Below are 20,206 nucleotides of genomic sequence, written 5' to 3'. Positions count from 1 at the left end.
GTCTGTGAACCTCTGACTCTTCTTCACACTGAAGAGCGATGGCCAGCTTCCCATTTTAGACCGGCTGTTACCATGAAGAGTAATGAGGGAATATAAAAAAAGGCATGGCAGTAAAAGCAAGGTGCTGATGCTGCAAAGAAGGCAAAAGAGGAAAAAGAAAATTCTTAATTTGTGAATACCATAAAACCACTACTACTAAAAAGCCTGTCCCATTGAAGGCCCAGGGTCTTGTACTCGCCTGGTGTTGCTGCAGATAAATAAAGGCAGCTCTCAGTCCAAGGCTCCTCTGTGTGTTTATTGATTAAATAGTTTGTTGATCAAACACGAGGAGAAGAAGCTGCACAACTCAAAAAACAAGAATGAACTTGTGTCCTAAACAGGCCGGGTCCTGCAAGTGGAAAGTCTCCTCCTAAAGGGACTGGGGGGTTGCTGCTGCAGGACCGGACCTAAGGAAAATAAAAGCATCACCCTCTCCCTCCCTTCTATCCTCAAAACACCAGTAGTGGACCTTCGACCCCAAAACCCCGGCAGCAGTCCGTTACCCCCCGACATAAACATTACACAAACCCCTCACCACATCAACACATTTAACACATAACATACACCTTCCTCAATCCTTATTATACATTAATTTTGTTGTTATTTGTAGTGTGCGCAACTTCCCATAGGATCCTCTTTACGCCTCTTGTCATACTCAAATTGAAGTTTTTAGTCGGCGCAGAAAATGTAAAGGTGAGATGATCCTGACGTAAACAGGAGATCCGATTCCCTCCTGTGTTTACTCTGCTGAGAGGGGGCAGCGTGTGTGTGCTGACTGACAATAAGTTAATATTTGTTTAGTCGACTTTGAAATGCATCACAATGTGTCGGAGAGAGAGAGAGAGAGAGAGAGAGTAATACGGCGGCAGACAGTGTGAGCAGCAGCAAGTGAAAAGAGTCTCACTGATACAGCTCCTCTCTGACTTTTACACTTCATCATCATCGTCTTCTTCGTAGTCGACCATGTCGGTTCTTCCTCTGCGGGTGAAAATGCTGCGGCGGGTCTGGAGGTTGAAGGGGGTCTTCATCCTGGTCTGCAGCCCGTTTATCCTGCTGCCGCTCGCCCTCAGCACCACGGTGAGACCACTGAGCAGCTTAACAAGCAATTCACTAACAAGTTTACAGAGCAGGTGATGGAGCCCTGACCACCATCACATAGAAGTTACATCATACATCTAATGGACTACTTTATTTCAATTCACTCTAACCTCAGTGATGTTTTGAATATCTGACTTCAGTGAAGTTACATTCGGGTTCAAATGTGCTCGACATGCAGAATCATGTATTTCTGTATATTTCACGTCTGATGAGTCGTTTGATTTGATTCGCAGCGACAATATTTGTTTACAGCAGAACAGTGAGCAGGTTACGTTCACAGCTTTCTGTCACTGATTGACAAACAGATTCCAAACTGTTTAAACGTTCACTGTTTCAGGTTACTGAGAAGCTTTTTGAAAAGAAGAAAACAAACTGATCTCATCAGAGCAGCTCTGATCTAGTCAGCTGGAACAACACCACTGTGTCTGATCTGTTCTCTCTGTAAAAAAAAACTCTCTGTTGAACTTAAGATCCTGCACTCAAATAGTGATTTCACACCTGCATAAAACCACAGAAATCTGATATTTTCCTGCTGAGCGTCATGTGTGAACACAAACAGCTGAATGTTTCTCTCTTCACCCGGAGTTTCTCCTCCAGCCTCCTCGTATTTATTCTGCAGAAAGTCAGAGTGAGCTGATGTGAGAACTCAGCAGGATATAATCAGGAGAATTCACCTGGAGCGAGTGGGAGGGGGTGGTGACGTTTATTCCCTGTGATCGCTGCACGACCATAGACTGTCTGCACGCCACCTCTACCATCTCTGTGCTCTAATGAACCTGCTGCATTATGTTTCCTGTTCTCCAGTATGTTCTTCTCCACTCTTTAGTTCAGATTGTGATTCTGTTCAACTACACGTAGCATTGATAGAAAGACAAATATTCTCATTATAGCGTCAGAAGACTCTGTTGCCTGAACGCTTCTTCCACATCGCTCTTTTTACATTGTGTCTTATCTCAGGAGACCCCCCCCCCCCCCTGACAGGGATAGTCTCCCGCTGTGAGATGCATGTGTGAACAACCAAACCAGGAGAATATCCGGAGCAGTCTTCCTGGTATGAAGCTAAAGATACACCACAAAGTGTTGGAGGAAAAATAAACATAAAGTACCTAAACTAAAAGTGTTTACTGTCCAAAAGAGCTTTTTTAAACTAGTACAAACATATATTTATCACTGGATAATGTTAAAAGTTTTATTTATCAAATTCAAAGTGTTTTAGAGAGTTAAAAACTAAACTTTTGACATACAGGGAGACACCAAGAGGCTCGGCAGCTAGAGTTGTTGCTATAACTTAACGTTTGTATGAACACAAACAGTGACAGGGAGCAGTGTGGGTCTCTGGGGGGGGGGGGGTCACAGGGCGAGCGCTCACATATTGTTTCCATCCACCCTGTTTGGATTTGAGAGATCGGACTCTCCATCGTCACAGCTGGATTCTGGAGTCCAGCAGGTGAAGCGCTAGGTTGTAAATCCTCCCACATCAGAAGCACATGCACAACGTGGACCGGGGCGCACGTGAGATTAAAGCTCCGCTGCAGGAGTTCATATCAACACATCTTCAGTTTCTGCAGGAACTGTTGTTGTTTTGAAACTTTTACAGGATTATATAACACGGCGGTGATTTAATAAACACAGCTCAGACTGGGCGGACTCCAGATTTTAAATCAAGACCGGTCAAAACCACTACTGATCGGCTATTTCTCCACGTCGTTACTGTGACTAGAAGGAAAATGCCTCTTTCTAAAAGAACAAATAATAACTTTACAATTCATTTGTAGTTTGATTTTTATCCCCTGGTTATGGCCACAACCTTCCCGGTGTTACGGTGAGGGACACGCCCCCTGCACACAAGATGATGATTTTTCGGTGATATTTATTGTCTTGGTCTCGTACTGCCTTGGTCTCAGTCTTGACTCGGTCTCGCCTTAAAAACTCAAATCTTAGTCTGACACTTTGTCTAGCATGAACAGGATAAAGATCTTATTTCTCTTTTGGGAGATATTTCTCACTTTCTTAATATCTAAACACACACGTTCAAATCAACACCCTCAGTTTATGTTCTTTCTTTTCATTGTTGTTCGTGCTCACAGTAAAGACTTAAACTGAGTCTTGTTTACACATGCAGGTCCTTCATGTCACTACATGATGTCCTGGAAATGTTAAGGGTTCTTGTGTGTTTTTGTGTGTAGGAGGCGGCCTGTGCTTATGTCATAGGCCTCATGGCGGTGTACTGGTGCACAGAGGTGCTGCCTCTGGCGGTGACAGCGCTCCTGCCGACCATCCTGTTCCCCGTCCTCGGCATCATGCAGTCCAAAGACGTAAGAAACACAAACTCCTCCATGCAGATCAGTCACTGATTGGATAAGAGAATCACAATCAATCAAACAGGTGTCTTTCTTTTCTGTTCCATCTGTGAATCCTGTGACAAAGGTGTGGGTGTTGTGCTCTTTCAGGTGTGCATGCAGTACCTGAAGGACACCAACATGCTGTTCGTGGGTGGGCTGATGGTGGCCGTGGCAGTGGAGCACTGGAACCTCCACAAACGCATCGCGCTCAGAGTCCTCCTGCTGGTCGGTGTTCGACCTGCCCTGTGAGTCTACATAAATGAGTTCATGATCTCAAGTCTTCTTCAACACAGCAGGATGTTCATTTAGCAAAATACGGTTCCAGAGACTAGAGAGTAGGGGAGGAGTCAGGGTGGGGCTAACTGTGATTGACAAGATGCTGCCATGGCAACCTGAAAACTGTCTTCTTCAAGTATTCCTTTTTTCCTTTCTTCTGCCTTTATTTGATAGGACAGTGGACAGAGTGAGACCGGAATGACATGCAGGAAAGGAGCCACAGATCAGACTTGAACTAGGGCCGCCCGCTTGATGGACTTTAGCTTCCTAAACCGCTTCCTAAACCTAACCGCTAGGCCATCTGTGCCCAAGGGATTCCATTTTTTTAATGTTATGAAATGTCATGTGGGTGCAAATATTTAGTATTTGGTGCTGTTGGATGTTGATTTGCAGGAGACTCGGGGGCAGATGAATCGGGGGATTACCAGAGTCAGGAATGTCCTTTACCAAATTTCATGGCAATCCAATATTGGTTGAGATATTTAACTTCAGACTGTTGGTTCCAGTTGTTGTGATAGAAAGAGATAGAAAATACTTTTTCCACCCCCAGATGGATAACTTCTCTTAATCTTCCTTCATTGACAAATTTTGGTTTTCACAGGAATCGTGCTGTGACGCTTTGCAAGACAGCACTCCCCACTGTTTGCACAATTTGAGGCAATGCTTTGGTTTCAAAGTTTGTCAGCCGATGGGGGCCCCCCTCTACTTGCCAGGGGCCCCAAGCAGTTGCCTGCCTTGCCTGTTGACAAGCAGCGCCTCTGGCCATGCTGATAGCTTGGCTAAAAACATAGATAGGGTTCCTTTGACTCAAATCTAGTGCTGATCATTGCTAAAATCTTTATATTGTTGGGGGGAAGGAGAGAATCTGCTGTACTCGCTATATGATGCATCAATCCACCCATGCATTCTTTAGATCCACTTATTTGGGTAAGTGGAAGTTTGTCAAGAAGTCTCCATTCCGGGGCGCTGGTGGCTCAGTGGTTAGGCGCGCGCCCCATGTATGGAGGCTGTATTCCTCCAAGCGGGCGGCCCAGGTTCAAATCCAACCTGTGGCTCCTTTCCCGCATGTCAGTCATTCCCCACACTCTCTCTCTCCCTGATTTCCAATTCTATCCACTGTCCTATCTCTCCAATAAAGGCACAAAAAGCAAAAAATAAATATTTTAAAATAAAGAAGCCTCCATTCCCAGCAGTATTTCCAGCTCCTTCAGGGGTAATCTCAGGCCAGATGAGAGAATAACTTTTCTAACGGGTTCAGGTCCACATTGTGTCCTATGCTTGTTGGATTTGTCCAAAGGATGGTTCAAGGAGGTGTTAACTGTTCCTACTGGTTTACTTTGTACCACAAGGGTTTTCATAATCCCATGATCCAGTCTCCGGTTCTCTGGTCTTATTTGATGTTGAAGATTGTTATAGCATCAACACCTTTTCGATGATCTTCTCTCCCTTTGTTTCCCAGTTTGATGTTGGGCTTCATGGGAGTCACAGCCTTCCTGTCCATGTGGATCAGCAATACTGCCACCACAGCAATGATGGTCCCCATCGTCCAGGCTGTTCTGGACCAGCTCAACGGCAAAGTGGAGCCCGAACCTTCCTCCACAGGACAACGAGGCATTGTTGTTCTACACCAGGAACGTCAGGAGAACACCAGCAGCATCCTGCAAAATAATGGTACGAAGTTCCTGGAGAATGGTGCAGTGTACGGCCACTTTACACTCAGGTTAGATTAACCTGTTTGGATAATATAGCCATAGAAATTAGATCTACCTAAATGGTAAATGGACTTGAGCTTGTATTGCTCTTTTCTAGTCTTCTGACTACTCAAAGCATTTTGACACCACATGTCACACCTACACATTCACACACTGATGGTAGAGGCTGCTGAGTAAAGAGTCCATCAGTATTAACTCATCCATTCATAGACATTCATATGCCGCAGACGAAGCAACGGGAGAAATTCGGGGTTAAGTGTCTTGCCCAAGGACACATCGAACATGTGGCCAGTGGCGATTCTAGAGTCAGCTGGGGCCCAAGGCAAAACCCTCCACCCTCCAACCAACTTTCAGCAGGACAATGAGAGTGAATGCGGTCAGATGGGCAAATCTTAGGGAGGTTTCCTAATGTTGTTGCGAAATTTGCACATTAAGAGTCACTGCTTTAGGTTCAATTTTGTCAGCCCTCTGGGGCCCCAGACCAGTAAGTTGCCTGCCTTGCCTGTTGACAAGCAGTGCCTCTGCATGTAGCTACAGGAGCTTGGGATCGAACCCCTAACCTTTTGGTTGAGAGACGACCAACTCTACCAACTGAGCCACAGCCTGATGACAGGTGCTAGGTGAAGGCTCAGTGGTCAAGGGCAGAGGGAGGAAGTCAGTCCAACATGGTCCAACCTTATCAACAGGAAAAACTCTCCCTTATTGACAGGAGAAACTTTCCTTGCTCTTGTCTAGTTTTCATGTGGACGGACCCCGATGTCACTTTTTTAAGGAGTGAAAGAACCAAAAAAACATCTTAACAGCTTGACCACTTTTTGTGATGAGTATGAGACATTTTGTCTCACACTGCAAATTTTCCCGATTAATAGAAAAATAAACACATCGGACTCAGTGTGCAAGGTGTCTGTACGTAACAGTAGTCCAAAAAAAGTGTGAAAGGCCTTTACTGGATCGTAGTAGGGTTGGTAGGCTCTTTTGTCTACTTTTTTTTAACTAAGTCTCAGGGATTTAGAAATACTGTTCTTAGAGCTCTGAATCCTCCCTTTCAAACATTTCCACCAGGTCTGAATGGGCGGACTCCATCACAAGGCAACTCAGAGAAAACCAGCAGCCTACAGGAAGTGACCCCTGAGCAGAAAGAGTCTTCAGAGGGTCAGACGGAAAGACAGGAGATCCTCAAACCGATTCCAGAGGACAAGCCTCCATCAGACTGCACCGACAGCGGGCCTGGTGAGTCCAAGGAGAATAGTTAATATAAGAACTAAGGAATCTATAAAAGGGACTGTAGTGACTTTGTAGTTAATGAACTGAAAGATGCTAACAGTTGTTTAAAACTCTCTTTAAACTTTGCTTGTGGTCGTTTCAGTGGAGACGGTCCGCTGTCAGATGGTGTTGGAGGAGCTGAGCGACGATGAAGATGAGAGGAAGACGATGAGTAAAGGACTCCTGCTGTGTGTGTGCTACGCTGCAAGCATCGGAGGCATCGCTACTCTGACCGGAACTGGACCAAACCTGGTTCTGATTGGACAGATGAGCCAGTAGGTGCTAAAACACAACCACTGGTGCCTTGGGGACCTTCTTGTCTGTATTCAGCAATCCAGACATTTGATGAACAGAAGATTATCCTGATCATCTTTTTCTCACTTCCTGTCTGGGTTTTTCTTGTAGACTCTTTCCTCAGAACGGTGATGTAATCAACTTTGCATCCTGGTTCGCGTTCGCCTTTCCCACCATGATACTGACCCTTACACTGGCCTGGTTCTGGCTGCAGTTCCTCTACATCGGCTGCAAGTGAGTCGCTTCACTGGAACAAACAAAAATCTTAATTTAACTTTGATCTTCCTGTTTGTCAGTTCATGATCTTGACACCATTTCTCATAAAAAATACTAAAGACTACAAACTACCAAGCGTTACTTAAACACGTCTTTTGACCCATTGCAGCCTGCGGAGGACGTGGGGATGCGGGGCGGTGAAGTCAGAGAAGGAGCTAGCAGCGTACGAGGTGATAAGAGGCGAATATCTACGCCTGGGGAAGATGAGTTATGGGGAGAAAAATGTTCTGGCTCTCTTCCTTCTTATGGTGGTGCTGTGGTTCACACGAGATCCCCGCTTCATGGACGGCTGGGCCACGCACATCTTCAACTCCAGGGCCGAGTGAGTATCAGAACGTACAGCATCTGTTGTATCATTTGACTAAAGGACTTCTCTTAAGTTGTTATTCTTAAGTTTTCCACCAGAGCTTTTATATCTTTGGGCTGTTTTTAGAAGGTTTTGATTTCATATCTACATCGGCTTGGGCTGTGTGGCTGCAGATTTAAAGGTCTCATATTCAAAATCCTCTTCACCATGTTTCTCTAACACTAATATGTGTCTCTAGTCCGTCTACAAAACCCCCTTCTTTTGCCTCCTCCACTTTTCAGAAAATGTGTGCTTAAACAGAAACTGAGTCTGTCTTCTCACCGTACGCAATAGGGCATAGAGCGAGAAAGCCCGAGACACCCAAGCCCTTCCAGAGAGGGGGCGTGGTCAGACACAGCTCATTTACATATTTAAAGGTACAGACACAGAAACAGTCTGTTCTGAGCAGGGCTGAAATAGAGGGGTTTATAGACATGATCAAATGCAGGATCAGAGTGGATTTAGAACAAGAAACTTCAAAAACATGTTTTGAGGAGCTCTGAGACTTATTTACTCTGGATGAGGAGGAGGAGAATATGTGACCTTTAATGATTGGTGCAAATCATCCCGTTAACTGCTGTCTGGAGTTCATCTTTAACAGAAACACTGCTTTGAATACATTTGGCACATTTCTCTGTGTGTGTGTGTGTGTGTGTGTGTGTGTGTGTGTGTGTGTGTGTGTGTGTGTGTGTGTGTGTGTGTGCAGTGCTGTTCCTGCATTAATGTAAAGTGGAAAAAGATCAAGTTTAGAGGAATGAATGAACTCAAACTGCAGATGAAGCCAGATGTGGCCTCAGGGCAACATCCATGAACACACAGGAATCAGAGGTGAAGAACAAACAAGAGAAAACGTCACGGGTACAAGCGGTAAACTTTGGTGTCACGTCACCAGCACAGGGTCGACCTGTGGTACTGATCTGAGATCACCTGCATCAGGCTGGCATCATCTCTGCTTTTAGTGTTTGCACAAGTTATCTGACTGAAAGAGGAAGGCACTGTGTCCAAACTGCAGGAATCAAACTGTTTTAGTTCCAGTGGCCGTCACAGTCAGAGCTGAATTTGATCTTATTATTACATTTAAATAACATTTGCTGGCTTCTGAGATTCCAAACGTGACAAAAGTGTCCCTCTAAATCGTCAGCTTACTAATGTGATAATCACTCGGCCTCCAGCTGAAAATGGAAAGTTGAACAGGAATTTAAGATGCTAAACTTCAGAAATAAGATCTCTGTTAGTTTCAGTCTGTTAAGCAGAGCCTGCAGAGTGACGTCACGTGGAAACTTGAGTATCAAGATTCAGATCATGCACCAAACATCTGAATGTAAACACTCAGTATAACCAGGGGTAAGACAAGTCCAGGGCTGTCAGTGGCTCCACACTTAAGCCAACACTTCATGAAGTGTGGAGACGCTCTGGAGCTGTTACTATGACGATGATGCAAGTGTTGTTGTTGTTTTTGAATCGTCCTTTCTCACTCAATTCAGAGAGGAAGCTTTGTTTGAAACAGTGAAACTCATCTCACATGTTTAGAGTGTGTCCTCTTCATAAAGTGTAAAAAAGTTTCTCATCATCTTTATGTGGACAGAACTGAGCTCCGTCAGTGTGAGAGTGCAGCTCCGTCAGCGTGAGAGTGCAGCTCCGTCAGCGTGAGAGTGCAGCTCCGTCAGCGTGCAGCTCCATCAGTGTGAGAGTGCAACTCCGTCAGCGTGAGGGTGCAGCTCCGTCAGCGTGAGAGTGCATCTCCGTCAGCATGAGAGTGCATCTCCGTCAGTGTGAGAGTGCAACTCCGTCAGCGTGAGAGTGCAGCTCCATCAGTGTGAGACTGCAACTCCGTCAGCGTGAGAGTGCAGCTCCGTCGGCGTGAGAGTGCAGCTCCGTCAGCGTGAGAGTGCAGCTCCGTCAGCGTGAGAGTGCAGCTCCATCAGAGTCAGCGTGAGAGTGCAGCTATGTCAGCGTGAGAGTGCAGCTATGTCAGTGTGAGAATGCAGCTCCGTCAGCGTGAGCGTGCATCTCCGTCAGCGTGAGAGTGCATCTCCGTCAGCGTGAGAGTGCAGCTCCGTCAGCGTGAGAGGGCATCTCCGTCAGTGTGAGAATGCAGCTCCGACAGGGTGAGAGTGCATCTCCGTCAGCGTGAGAGTGCAGCTCCGTCAGCGTGAGAGGGCATCTCCGTCAGTGTGAGAATGCAGCTCCGACAGGGTGAGAGTGCAGCTCCGTCAGCGTGAGAGTGCATCTCTGTCAGTGTGAGAGTGCAGCTCCGTCAGCGTGAGAGTGCATCTCTGTCAGTGTGAGAATGCAGCTCCGTCAGCGTGAGAGTGCAGCTCCGTCAGTGTGAGATTGCAACTCCCTGCAGAGTAAAGGTGCAGATAGTTTCTCTCCGCATTCAGACAAAACAAGTGTGTTTGTGTTTGTGTCTGAGATCATCAGAGCTATATGCTTTGATAATTATATCTGGAGATGGAGCAGATAGTGGGAGAACATGATGAACAATTTTTGGAGATATCTTAATCCATCATTAGAGAATCCGGACCTGACAGCTTTATCGTGTCTCACCTGGCCCCGCCCCCTTCCACCTTTTACCTAATTTCTTACCCCAAACACACTCATTCATAAACTACCTGCTGGGTCAAATGACCGGCAGATGATGTCAGAGGTGAGAGTGCAGCTCCGTCAGCGTGAGAGTGCAGCTCCATCAGTGTGAGAGTGCAACTCCGTCAGCGTGAGAGTGCAGCTCCGTCAGCGTGAGAGTGCAGCTCCGTCAGTGTGAGAGTGCAGCTCAGCTAGAGGTGCAGCTCCGCAGTGAGGGCAGCTCAGCTGAGGGTGCAGCTCAGCGTAGAGTGCATCTCCGTCAGCGTGAGGGTGCAGCGCGTCAGCGTGAGAGTGCAGCTCCGGTCAGCGTGAGAGTGCATCTCCGTCAGCGTGAGAGTGCAGATCGTCAGGGCTCCGTCAGCGTGAGAGTGCAGCTCCGTCGGTGAGAGTGCACTCGAGTCGAGTGAGAGTGCAGCTCCGTCAGCGTGAGAGTGCAGCTACATCAGAGTCAGCGTGAGAGTGCAGCTATGTCAGCGTGAGAGTGCATCTCCGTCAGTGTGAGAGTGCAGCTCCGTCAGCGTGAGAGTGCATCTCTGTCAGTGTGAGAATGCAGCTCCGTCAGCGTGAGAGTGCATCTCTGTCAGTGTGAGAATGCAGCGCCGTCAGCGTGAGCGTGCATCTCCGTCAGCGTGAGAGGGCAGCTCCGTCAGTGTGAGAATACAGCTATCTGGAGATGGAGCAGATAGTGGGAGAACATGATGAACAATTTTTGGAGATATCTTAATCCATCATTAGAGAATCCGGACCTGACAGCTTTATCTTGTCTCACCTGGCCCCGCCCCCTTCCACCTTTTACCTAATTTCTTACCCAAACACACTCATTCATAAACTACCTGCTGGGTCAAATGACCGGCAGATGATGTCATAGATTGATCTGTTTGTCCTGTCAGGTGTTTTTGTCCCGCTGGCTATCGTGTTTTCATTGAATGTGTGATGAAAACACGTGCAAGGTCAGCACCTAGAAAGTCATCTGAGAATTAAAAAACAGGACCGCAGTTCTCAGAACAGAGAAGAACAAATCAATTAGAAATTTGCTTTACTTACTGCCTTGTCGTCAACTTTGTCCTGATTTGTTATCTATGAGAAACAAGAACTAAAAATAGATTATGTTCTGGCTGTGCAGCTTTATGAGTGGTTGCTTATTATTGCGATTATCCTAATTGTAATCCTTTACACACATCGCTTGGAGAAACAATTATTATATGCACAACACATTGAATCAGTTTTATGTCAAAGTCATAAAAAAGGTGCTGGACAAGCTCTAAGATTGACTTAGAAATACAGAAGCACACAACAATTACAGGTCGTCTGTGACCTTTGACATGCAGTTTGTGTAAACCGACGATTTCAACATGTTTCCTGATTGCGCAGGTTCACAGTGAACCCGGACTCTTACAGACGTACTACTGATGATAAAAACTCAAGCTGAAAAGAACGATTCACCTGCAGTTAACCCTTCAGAGACAAGAACTGAACTCTACACAGATCTTCTGTTTAGTAATAATTTAATGTAGAGATTTTGAAATCACGCTAAAGGTTACAACGGGAACAGAAAGTTGACTTGGAAGTTTCCCAATTCTTTTTGTGGCTGGGTGCATGTTAATACAAACTGTGTGGGGAAATCTCATTCATGAACTGACGCTCTGAATCCATACAGAGAACAGGAGAGACAGAGAGAGAGAGACAGAGAGAGAGACAGAGAGACAGAGAGAGAGAGACAGAGAGACAGAGAGACAGAGAGAGAGAAGAGAGAGAGAGAGACAGAGAGAGAGAGAGATACAGAGAGAGAGAGACAGAGAGAGAGAGAGAGAGAGAGAGAGACAGAGAGAGAAAGAGACAGAGAGAGAGAGAGAGAGAGAGACAGAGAGAGAGAGAGAGAGAGAGAGAGAGAGAGACAGAGAGAGAAAGAGACAGAGGAGAGAGCGAGAGCTGATGTACAGGAAGTCAAGCTTGAGGATTCAAACAATACACAAACTTTTTTATTCAGGGGTCGAATGGCTCATGATAGCAACAACCCTACATTTCCACAGTACCCCCCACATCACTTACTACTCTCTCTCTCTCTCTCTCTGTCTCTCTCTCTCTCTCTCTCTCTCTCTCTCTGTCTCTCTCTCTCTCTCTGTCTCTCTCTCTCTCTGTCTCTCTCTCTCTCTCTCTCTCTCTCTCTCTCTCTGGCTCTCTCTCTCTCTCTCTCTCTCTGGCTCTCTCTCTCTCTCTCTGCAGGTTCGTCACTGATGCGACCGTCTCTCTGTTTGTTGCTGTTTTGTTGTTTGTTCTTCCCTCTGAGCCGCCGTCCTTCCTCTGCTGCAGGAAGAGCTCTGACACAGGTAACACAAAAACACACACACAAGTAACACACACACACACACACACACACACACACACACACACACACACACACACACACACACACACACCATTAATCAAAACCGTTATTTTTAATCTCTTATCCAATCAGAGTCTCAGGTGTCGAGAGGCCCCACCCCTTCTCTGCTGACCTGGCAGGTGACTCAGAAGAAAATGCCCTGGAACATCGTACTGCTGCTGGGAGGAGGCTTCGCCCTCGCCAAAGGCAGTGAGGTGTGTGTGTGTGTGTGTGTGTGTGTGTGTGTGTGTGTGTGTGTGTGTGTGTGTGTGTGTGTGTGTGTGTGTGTGTGTGTGTGTGTGTGTGTGTGTGTGTGTGTGTGTGTGTGTGTGTGTGTGTGTGTGAGTGTCTTTACTCTTCAGATGGAGCTCTAAGAACACCAGGATGTTTTTGTGGAGTTGAAGTGAAGGCGTTTGGATGAAGAGGTTTTAAAAGGTCTAGCTCTGAGCTAACATTACGCCTCCACTCACTGAAATATCCACTTTTTTATTTTTGTAGATGTTTCAGACTAAACTCTTATTCGGTAGCTTCAGGCAATCAAACACATTTTGGTGTTCTGAAGGACTTTTTAACCTGACTTCATGTTCTGCCGACGTATCAGAGCAAAGCATGGAGCAAAGTGTAGGACATGCCAACCCAGAAGCTCACTCAAATGTCACTGCAGCTGCAAACAGAGCTGGCCAATCAGAGGAGAGAGGGAGGCGGGACCTTAAAGAGACAGCAGCTGAAATTAAGCGTTTCTTAAATAAGGTTTTTGAGCTGAACTTCTCTCAAAGCTTCTCAGTGAGTGTCCCAGACTGACATCATTAAAGGTGACAGTGAGGAGAATAGATCAACTTTAGTATTGAACAGTCTCAAAAAATATAGAAACTTTAAAAATACGACATCTCTTTCATTAGACAGATGTTTAGGAGTAGCATGAATTCAGTAAAAATTGCAGGAAAACTCCTGCACACCGTCTAGATTGCACAAAAAACGTTGGCAACAATTTAAACAGTGTGCAGCAGTTGGCCTGCAATTGTTGCCGTGGTAACAAACAGGCATGGATATCATTACATTTTAATAGAATTGTGTCAAAGTTTAAAATTCTGGTGAAACAACTTTTTCTAAACATGCTAACAACGTGTGTGTGTGTGTGTGTGTGTGTGTGTGTGTGTGTGTGTGTGTGTGTGTGTGTGTGTGTGTGTGTGTGTGTGCCGCCAGGAGTCCGGTCTGTCCCGTTGGCTCGGCAATCAAATGACGCCGCTCCACTCGATCCCTCCCTGGGCGATAGCCGTCGTCCTCTGCCTCCTCATCGCCACCTTCACGGAGTGTGCCAGCAATGTTGCCACGGCAACCCTGTTCATGCCCATCCTGGCTTCCATGGTAACAAGACACACTGACAGTTTTCTATATACAGTCAAAAACTCCCACAAATAAATCAATGTACAACAAACAGTGAGTGAGCTAACAGTCCAGGTGTGTTTCTCACAGACTCAGATTAGCTGCTAACTGTTGCTAACATGTAAATAAAATAAAGTTGTTCTCTGGATTAAAAGTGTGTAGAGTTTAGACTTGTTGGACGGTCTGTTAGTCCAATAAAGCTCCCAGAGAGACAGATTATTAATCTGATATTTACATGAACAAATCTCCAAAAGGCTCAAACAGCAAACACAGCCCAGAGGTCAAAGGTCATGGACTGAATTAGCTTAGGGGACACCTAGCAGACAGCTAGCAGCTACCACCTGTCACTCAAAGAGGCCACGCCCCCTAATCCTACATCACTTTAAGAGCTTAATATAATGTAAACAGGTGAGTTAAAATTTTAGCCTGTGCAGTTGAAGAGAGAAATTAGCTATCGGAAGGAACAGGAGACAGACTCTAGTGGACACTGGAGGAACTGCAGCTGTAATGTTGGACATTTTAACATGGGGCTCTATGGGGACTGACTCACTGCAGGAGACAGACTCTAGTGGACACTGGAGGAACTGCGGCTGTAAAGTTGGACATTTTAACATGGGGCTCTATGGGGACTGACTCACTGCAGGAGACAGACTCTAGTGGACACTGGAGGAAATGCAGCTGCAAAGTTGGACATCACTGCAGATTTTGTGGGAGGACAATAAGTTACATTTTGCATCTGTATTTAGATATTTACTGACCTTCGCATGTTTTCTCTGTGTCCTTACTCAGTCCCAGTCCATAAGTCTGAACCCTCTGTACGTGATGATCCCGTGCACGCTCAGTGCCTCCTTCGCCTTCATGCTGCCAGTGGCCACGCCCCCAAATGCCATCGTCTTCTCCTACGGTTTACTTAAAGTGTCCGACATGGTGAGTCTTGCTTTTATCAGGACAGGTTTTAAAAAGACATCTGAATCCTGCCTTTGAATTCATGATAACCTTCTCCTCCTCCTGCAGGCTCGGGCAGGCGTGGTCATGAACATCATCGGGATCAGCTGCATCACACTCGCCATCAACAGCTGGGGTCGCGTCATGTTCAACCTGGACTCGTTCCCATCATGGGCAAACGCCACAGCGCCTGTTTGAGTGCGATAACTCCTTCTTATCTTACTCGGTAAACACCTTAAGGCGTCATCAATGAACTCCAACCAGGAAATTGTAGGCTAGTTTTCGTTCAGGAGCTTCAGACTTCAAAAACATTGTTGTCATGTTCGGATCCTCTCTCCTCGAATGCAAAGTTTGTTTGAAAACTTCGGCTTTAAGCTCCAAACAAAGACATTCAATCATGAATTCCTGTAAGCTTACCTCTCATTTATGGGTTAGGGTCCTTACTTTATTTCAAAATAAAAGCACACAGCAAGTAAAGTACTCTCAGCTTAGGACACTACAAACATTCAAAATAAAAGCCTCAACTGTTTTTATTGTGAAATGTGAAAAAATGGAATTTGATCATGTAATTAAAAATGTGTTTAAGAGGTGCAGATGGCCTAGCGGTCAGGTCGCTCCCAATGTAGGGAGGCTATGGTCCTCCCAGTAGGCGTCAGACCTGCGGCTTCTTCCCCGCATGTCATTCCCCACTCTCTCTCTCTCTCTCGCTCTCTTTCTCTCTCTCTCTCTCTCTCTCTCTCTCTCTCTCTCTCTCTGGTTCTCTACTCAGTCCTATCAAATATAAAAACTGAGAGAAGAAACTTCCAGAAGAAGATACAACAGGCTGAATCTCTGTAGATTCAAGCAGTTTGAAGTGTTTATAAAACATGTGTTTGTGTTGTTTTTCTATTTAAATGTCAGAGTTTGTATTTAGTAACATTGCAAGTGAAGAAGTGAATGTGTACTGTACAGATGTAACCTCCAGAGTTTTTTACCTACTTGTTGCTAACAGTTTTATTTGTTGTTAATAAAAGTTGATCTTAAGAGAAAACGTGTGAACAAACTTTTCAAATTATTTTTCTTTCATATTGTATTTTCAGATTTATATTATAATACAAAGTAAAATCATGGCGTAATGTTTGATTTAAACTGCGGATTGTTTGTATTTCAGGTTGTCAAATGTCTCCCTCTAGCCGTCAGAAAATTTTGAACCGTAGGGGCCGTAAACTGACGTAAATGGTCGGAAAGCGTTTTCGCTCATTTCCGTTAAATATGGCTTCCCAGTGTTTACGATGGTAATTTGAGCTTAACAAAGAAAGCGTTAAAACTTTATTTTTGTTCACGTTTTCGATCAACGATCACCTTTGTCGTCAGGACACAACCTGTGTGCTTACAGACCTGCCGTCGTCATGGAAACAGGTTCGTGCGGAGCTACGTGTTGCTAATATTAGCACTGTTAGCATCCTTGTGTAGACGGCTGAACTCCATCAATGAATGAGCGTATTTTAAGATGTTTACGTTCTTTAAACATTATCAGCGAGTTTAGAAAGAAGAAGAGATTCTTGTTCGTTTGAGATAACGCTCATTTTCAACCCGGCATCATTTCTGAAAGGTTTTTAAACAGTTGAAATGTTAATGTGAACAGCTTTGTTGTCATGACGGATCAGAAATCTCTGTTTTAAAAGCAGCTCAGAACAGTATGAACATTCACAGATGATTTTCAGTATAGTTGTCTGAATGTATAAAGTGAATATCTATAGCAGCTAGTACTGCACACTGACTTTACTAAACACACAGATGGGCCAGCGTCTGAGGAGATGGATAAACATTTGTACAAACAAAGCCTCTCAAATCCTTATATTTGTCACAGTACAGGTGGAGGTGATGACAAAGTGAACACTGGCCAGGCCACTCAGTCTGAACATCATCAACATTTTCCTTAGTATTAAGGTCCAATCAGTGAGCTGTGTAGTGAGTGAAATGATAAAGTGACCTCACTAAATGATCAGACATTAAGGAAACATGCTATGTTGAAGTGCTGGCTTCTCTGACAACAATGCAGCAGCCAGTATGTCCTCCTTCTAACTTTAGATTCTGCTCCTGAATGCTCTGGATTTGTTTGGACCAGAGAAGGTAGGCGGTTTGAAGGCACCCTCACACGGCTGTTTTGGACGCCCCTCAGTTTGCCAGATATGAGAGCAGTTATCAGGTCAACAGGTGTTGCAGTGATGGAAGCGGGCGAGAGAAGTGGTTCAGATAGAAGTGATTGTACCCGACCTAAAAAGCCTCTGCATGTTTCCAGTAAGCTCCACGAGCAGAAACGTGCTCAAACTAGGATCAATATTGGAGATGCTTTTGAAAAATGGAGAGATTAGAGTTACATATTGCTCCTTTAACACTAACAATTCTGAAACACTGTTAACGGTATTGTCACCTCTTCACAAAGCGTCACATGTTAACCGTCATGTTGTTTTTGTGTGTGTTGTGTTTCAGAGGAGCAGGCCAGGAACCGTTTCCAGTCCGAGCTGGAGTTTGTTCAGTGTTTGGCCAACCCAAACTACCTGAACTGTGAGTGACAGCGGGCAACAGTTCCAAGATTACAACATTCATATTAATATTTGTTCAATCAAATCTTCTTTGATTATTTTAAATGGGATGCGATTAAAAAGATTAACATGTTTAACTTTATAGTTTAAACTCCTGGCTGACTTCCTGTGTGTTGTGTTTGTGTCTTTAGTTCTGGCTCAGAGAGGCGTCCTGAGAGAGAGACCGTTCATCAACTACCTGAAGTACCTGCTGTACTGGAAGGAGCCCGAGTACGCCAAGTTCCTCAAGTAAGACCACCTGCTGTTCTCATCTGTCTGTTTATACAAAGCAGGGCTATTCAACTTAAAGGTCACATATCCTCCTCCTCTTCAACTAGTTTAAGTGTCAGAGCTCCTCAAAACATGTGTGTGAAGTTTCTTGTTTTAAATCCACTCTGATCCTGTATTTGATCATGCCTATAAACCCCTCTATTTCAGCCCTGCTCAGAACAGGCTGTTTCTGTGTCTTTACCTTTAAATATGTAAATGAGCTGTGTTTGACCACGCCCCCTCTCTGGAAGGGCTTAGGTGGCTCTGGCTTTCTTGCTCCATGTCCTGCTGCAGGATGTACTGCAAGAGAAAAGGAGGAATAAATCTATTGGAGCTTTTGTGTGCCTTTTATTCATTCAGATCCAAAAACATGTAAAAATAGAGCTGTGGTAAAAAATAATTATCTCCTCTCTCCTCCCCTGCATCCTCTCTCCTCCCCTGCCTCCTCTCCTCTCCTCTCCTCTCCTCTCCTGCCTCCTCTCCTCTCTCCCCTCTCCTACCTCCCCTCTCTGTTCCGTGCAGGTATCCTCACTGCCTGCACATGCTCGAGCTGCTGCAGTACGAACACTTCAGGAAGGAGCTGGTGAATGCTCAGTGCGCCAAGTTCATCGACGAGCAGCAGCTGCTGCACTGGCAGCACTACTCCAGGAAGCGTACCCGGCTGCAGCAGGCGCTCGCCGAGCAACAGCAGCCACAGCAGCAGCAGCCGCCTCACGGGAACGCCGCCACCAAGTGATGATGTCACTGGAGGTCGGCAGAGGACTGAACATTGGGACTGTATATTGGAGGTCTGAGGCTGATGTTTGAGACACTTCAGCCATGTTTGTTTGTTTTTTCTTTGAATTGATCTTTTGTACAGGAGGCTTTAATGTGGTTATTAAAGAGTTGTGATTTGAGAAAAACAGCTGACTAAAGGAGTGTTATGTCAGAGTTAAGCCCTGAGTATTATTAACTACGTAAACATGACATCAGCCTGCGTATCCTGCGGTGGTTTGGAGCGTTGGTTGTGTACGTCCTCAGAAGCCAAAACAGCTGGCTCTACTCATCATCTCTACTTCAGTGTTTTACGCCGTCTGATTTATGTGGTGCTCCCTCTAGAGGAATCCTCCAGTAACACATGTACATGTAAGTATATATGTGAACATTTGCATTCATGACACAACTGGTTGTCTCAGTTGTCACCCTACTCTGTAAAATGTACTGTAAAAAGCGAGTGTATTTGAGCCTGTCATGATACAAGAATTTTAAAAACATTGATAAGATATTAATAACAAGACAATATATTAGTAACTTCTTGTTTTTAATTTTAAAAAAAATAAGTCTAAAATGTAGAGAATACATTTCAGTACCCAAACGTTATCAGTGTATTTGTACGATTGAGACAATGTGCAGGCTGTTGCTTGCATTTTTATTTTATTTGATAAACTTTATTAATCCCTGAGGGGAAAGTTTGGCTTACACTCTGTTTTTGAGAGAAATGCTTCACACACAAAGACCTGAAATACACACACACACGTGCACAAACAGGACCTGTGGACCTGCAGAGATGTCAGAGTGAGGCTGCTACACGGGGAGCGCTCACCAGGAGGGTTCGGTGCCTTGCCCATGGGGACCTCGGCAGAACACAGGAAGTGACCTGGCACCTCTCCAGCTAACAGACCAACTTCCAGACTTGAACCGGTGACCCTCAGCTTCTCAAACCGAGTCCTCGCAGACTAAGCCACTGCTGCATCGTTGTGATGTTGGATTCATTCCTCCTCTACACAGCCATCTAATGAAATATATGAAGTTGTTTTTTTTTTACTTCAGCCCTGTGTTCTCTAATATAACGGAGTAGACATTGTTTAAAAATATGTGGTCTTGATGTATTGACAACAGGTTTATGAGTCTGCTGTTTGGCTCCCACTTGTGATTATTAATAAATTATTTTCAGAGCTGAACCTAAACCCACAAAACCCTCAGTGTCCTCGTTATAGCTGTCGACAGCTGAAAGTACGTTGAGGCACAAATATTCTACTAAGACTTCAACAGGTTGACTTTAGTGTTAATTTACTTTAGTTAATATTTAAGACTTCATCACACTACCAGGAGTCAATTCAATAGTTTACAGTTGATTTGTTGTGACTTTAGTTCAAATTATTCTGAATTTGTTCAGAAATACTCTTCTTGCTTTGCTCCATGATTATGTGATTCATATGTCACATAATAACTTTCCTTTTATTAACACTATTACTACCATCAAGATTCATTTCTATTTAAAATGCTCTTTTGGATATTTAATTACCTTATTTGTCTGTTATAACTTTTTAGTTTTAGACTTAAATTTTAACCTCTCAAATAACAAAGCAGTCTCAAATCTTTTTGAGGAATTAAAGCTAAAAAATGAATTCTACTTCGCATACAGTACATCCTCTGATAAATAAACTGAAGTACTTTGATTGTATTTC

General features: G+C 44.8%; 2 protein-coding genes across 2 annotated transcripts; both read left to right on the top strand.

The window, feature by feature from the left end:
* The first annotated feature begins 863 nt into the window (after window positions 1–863).
* Window positions 864–15,953, top strand: LOC109996030 (Na(+)/citrate cotransporter-like). Its single transcript, XM_020649972.3, has 13 exons — window positions 864–1,116; window positions 3,324–3,452; window positions 3,588–3,724; window positions 5,215–5,426; window positions 6,530–6,697; window positions 6,834–7,005; window positions 7,136–7,258; window positions 7,410–7,622; window positions 12,456–12,559; window positions 12,691–12,812; window positions 13,801–13,962; window positions 14,770–14,907; window positions 14,995–15,953. Exons 1-13 carry the CDS (start codon window positions 1,003–1,005, stop codon window positions 15,121–15,123), a joined length of 1,923 nt encoding a protein of 640 aa, XP_020505628.1. The 5' UTR covers window positions 864–1,002; the 3' UTR covers window positions 15,124–15,953.
* Window positions 15,954–16,155: 202 nt separating this feature from the next.
* Window positions 16,156–19,200, top strand: med31 (mediator complex subunit 31). The gene is made up of 4 exons (XM_020649973.3): window positions 16,156–16,323; window positions 17,398–17,472; window positions 17,642–17,738; window positions 18,282–19,200. The coding sequence occupies exons 1-4, from the start codon at window positions 16,314–16,316 to the stop codon at window positions 18,493–18,495; spliced, it is 396 nt and encodes a 131-aa protein (XP_020505629.2). The 5' UTR covers window positions 16,156–16,313; the 3' UTR covers window positions 18,496–19,200.
* Window positions 19,201–20,206: the final 1,006 nt, after the last annotated feature.

Source organism: Labrus bergylta, chromosome 14 (assembly GCF_963930695.1).
Source record: "Labrus bergylta chromosome 14, fLabBer1.1, whole genome shotgun sequence".
NCBI classification, from domain to species: Eukaryota; Metazoa; Chordata; class Actinopteri; order Labriformes; family Labridae; genus Labrus; species Labrus bergylta.
The sequence above is the reverse complement of the archived record's forward strand: the minus strand, read 5'-3'. Positions and strand labels throughout refer to the sequence as shown.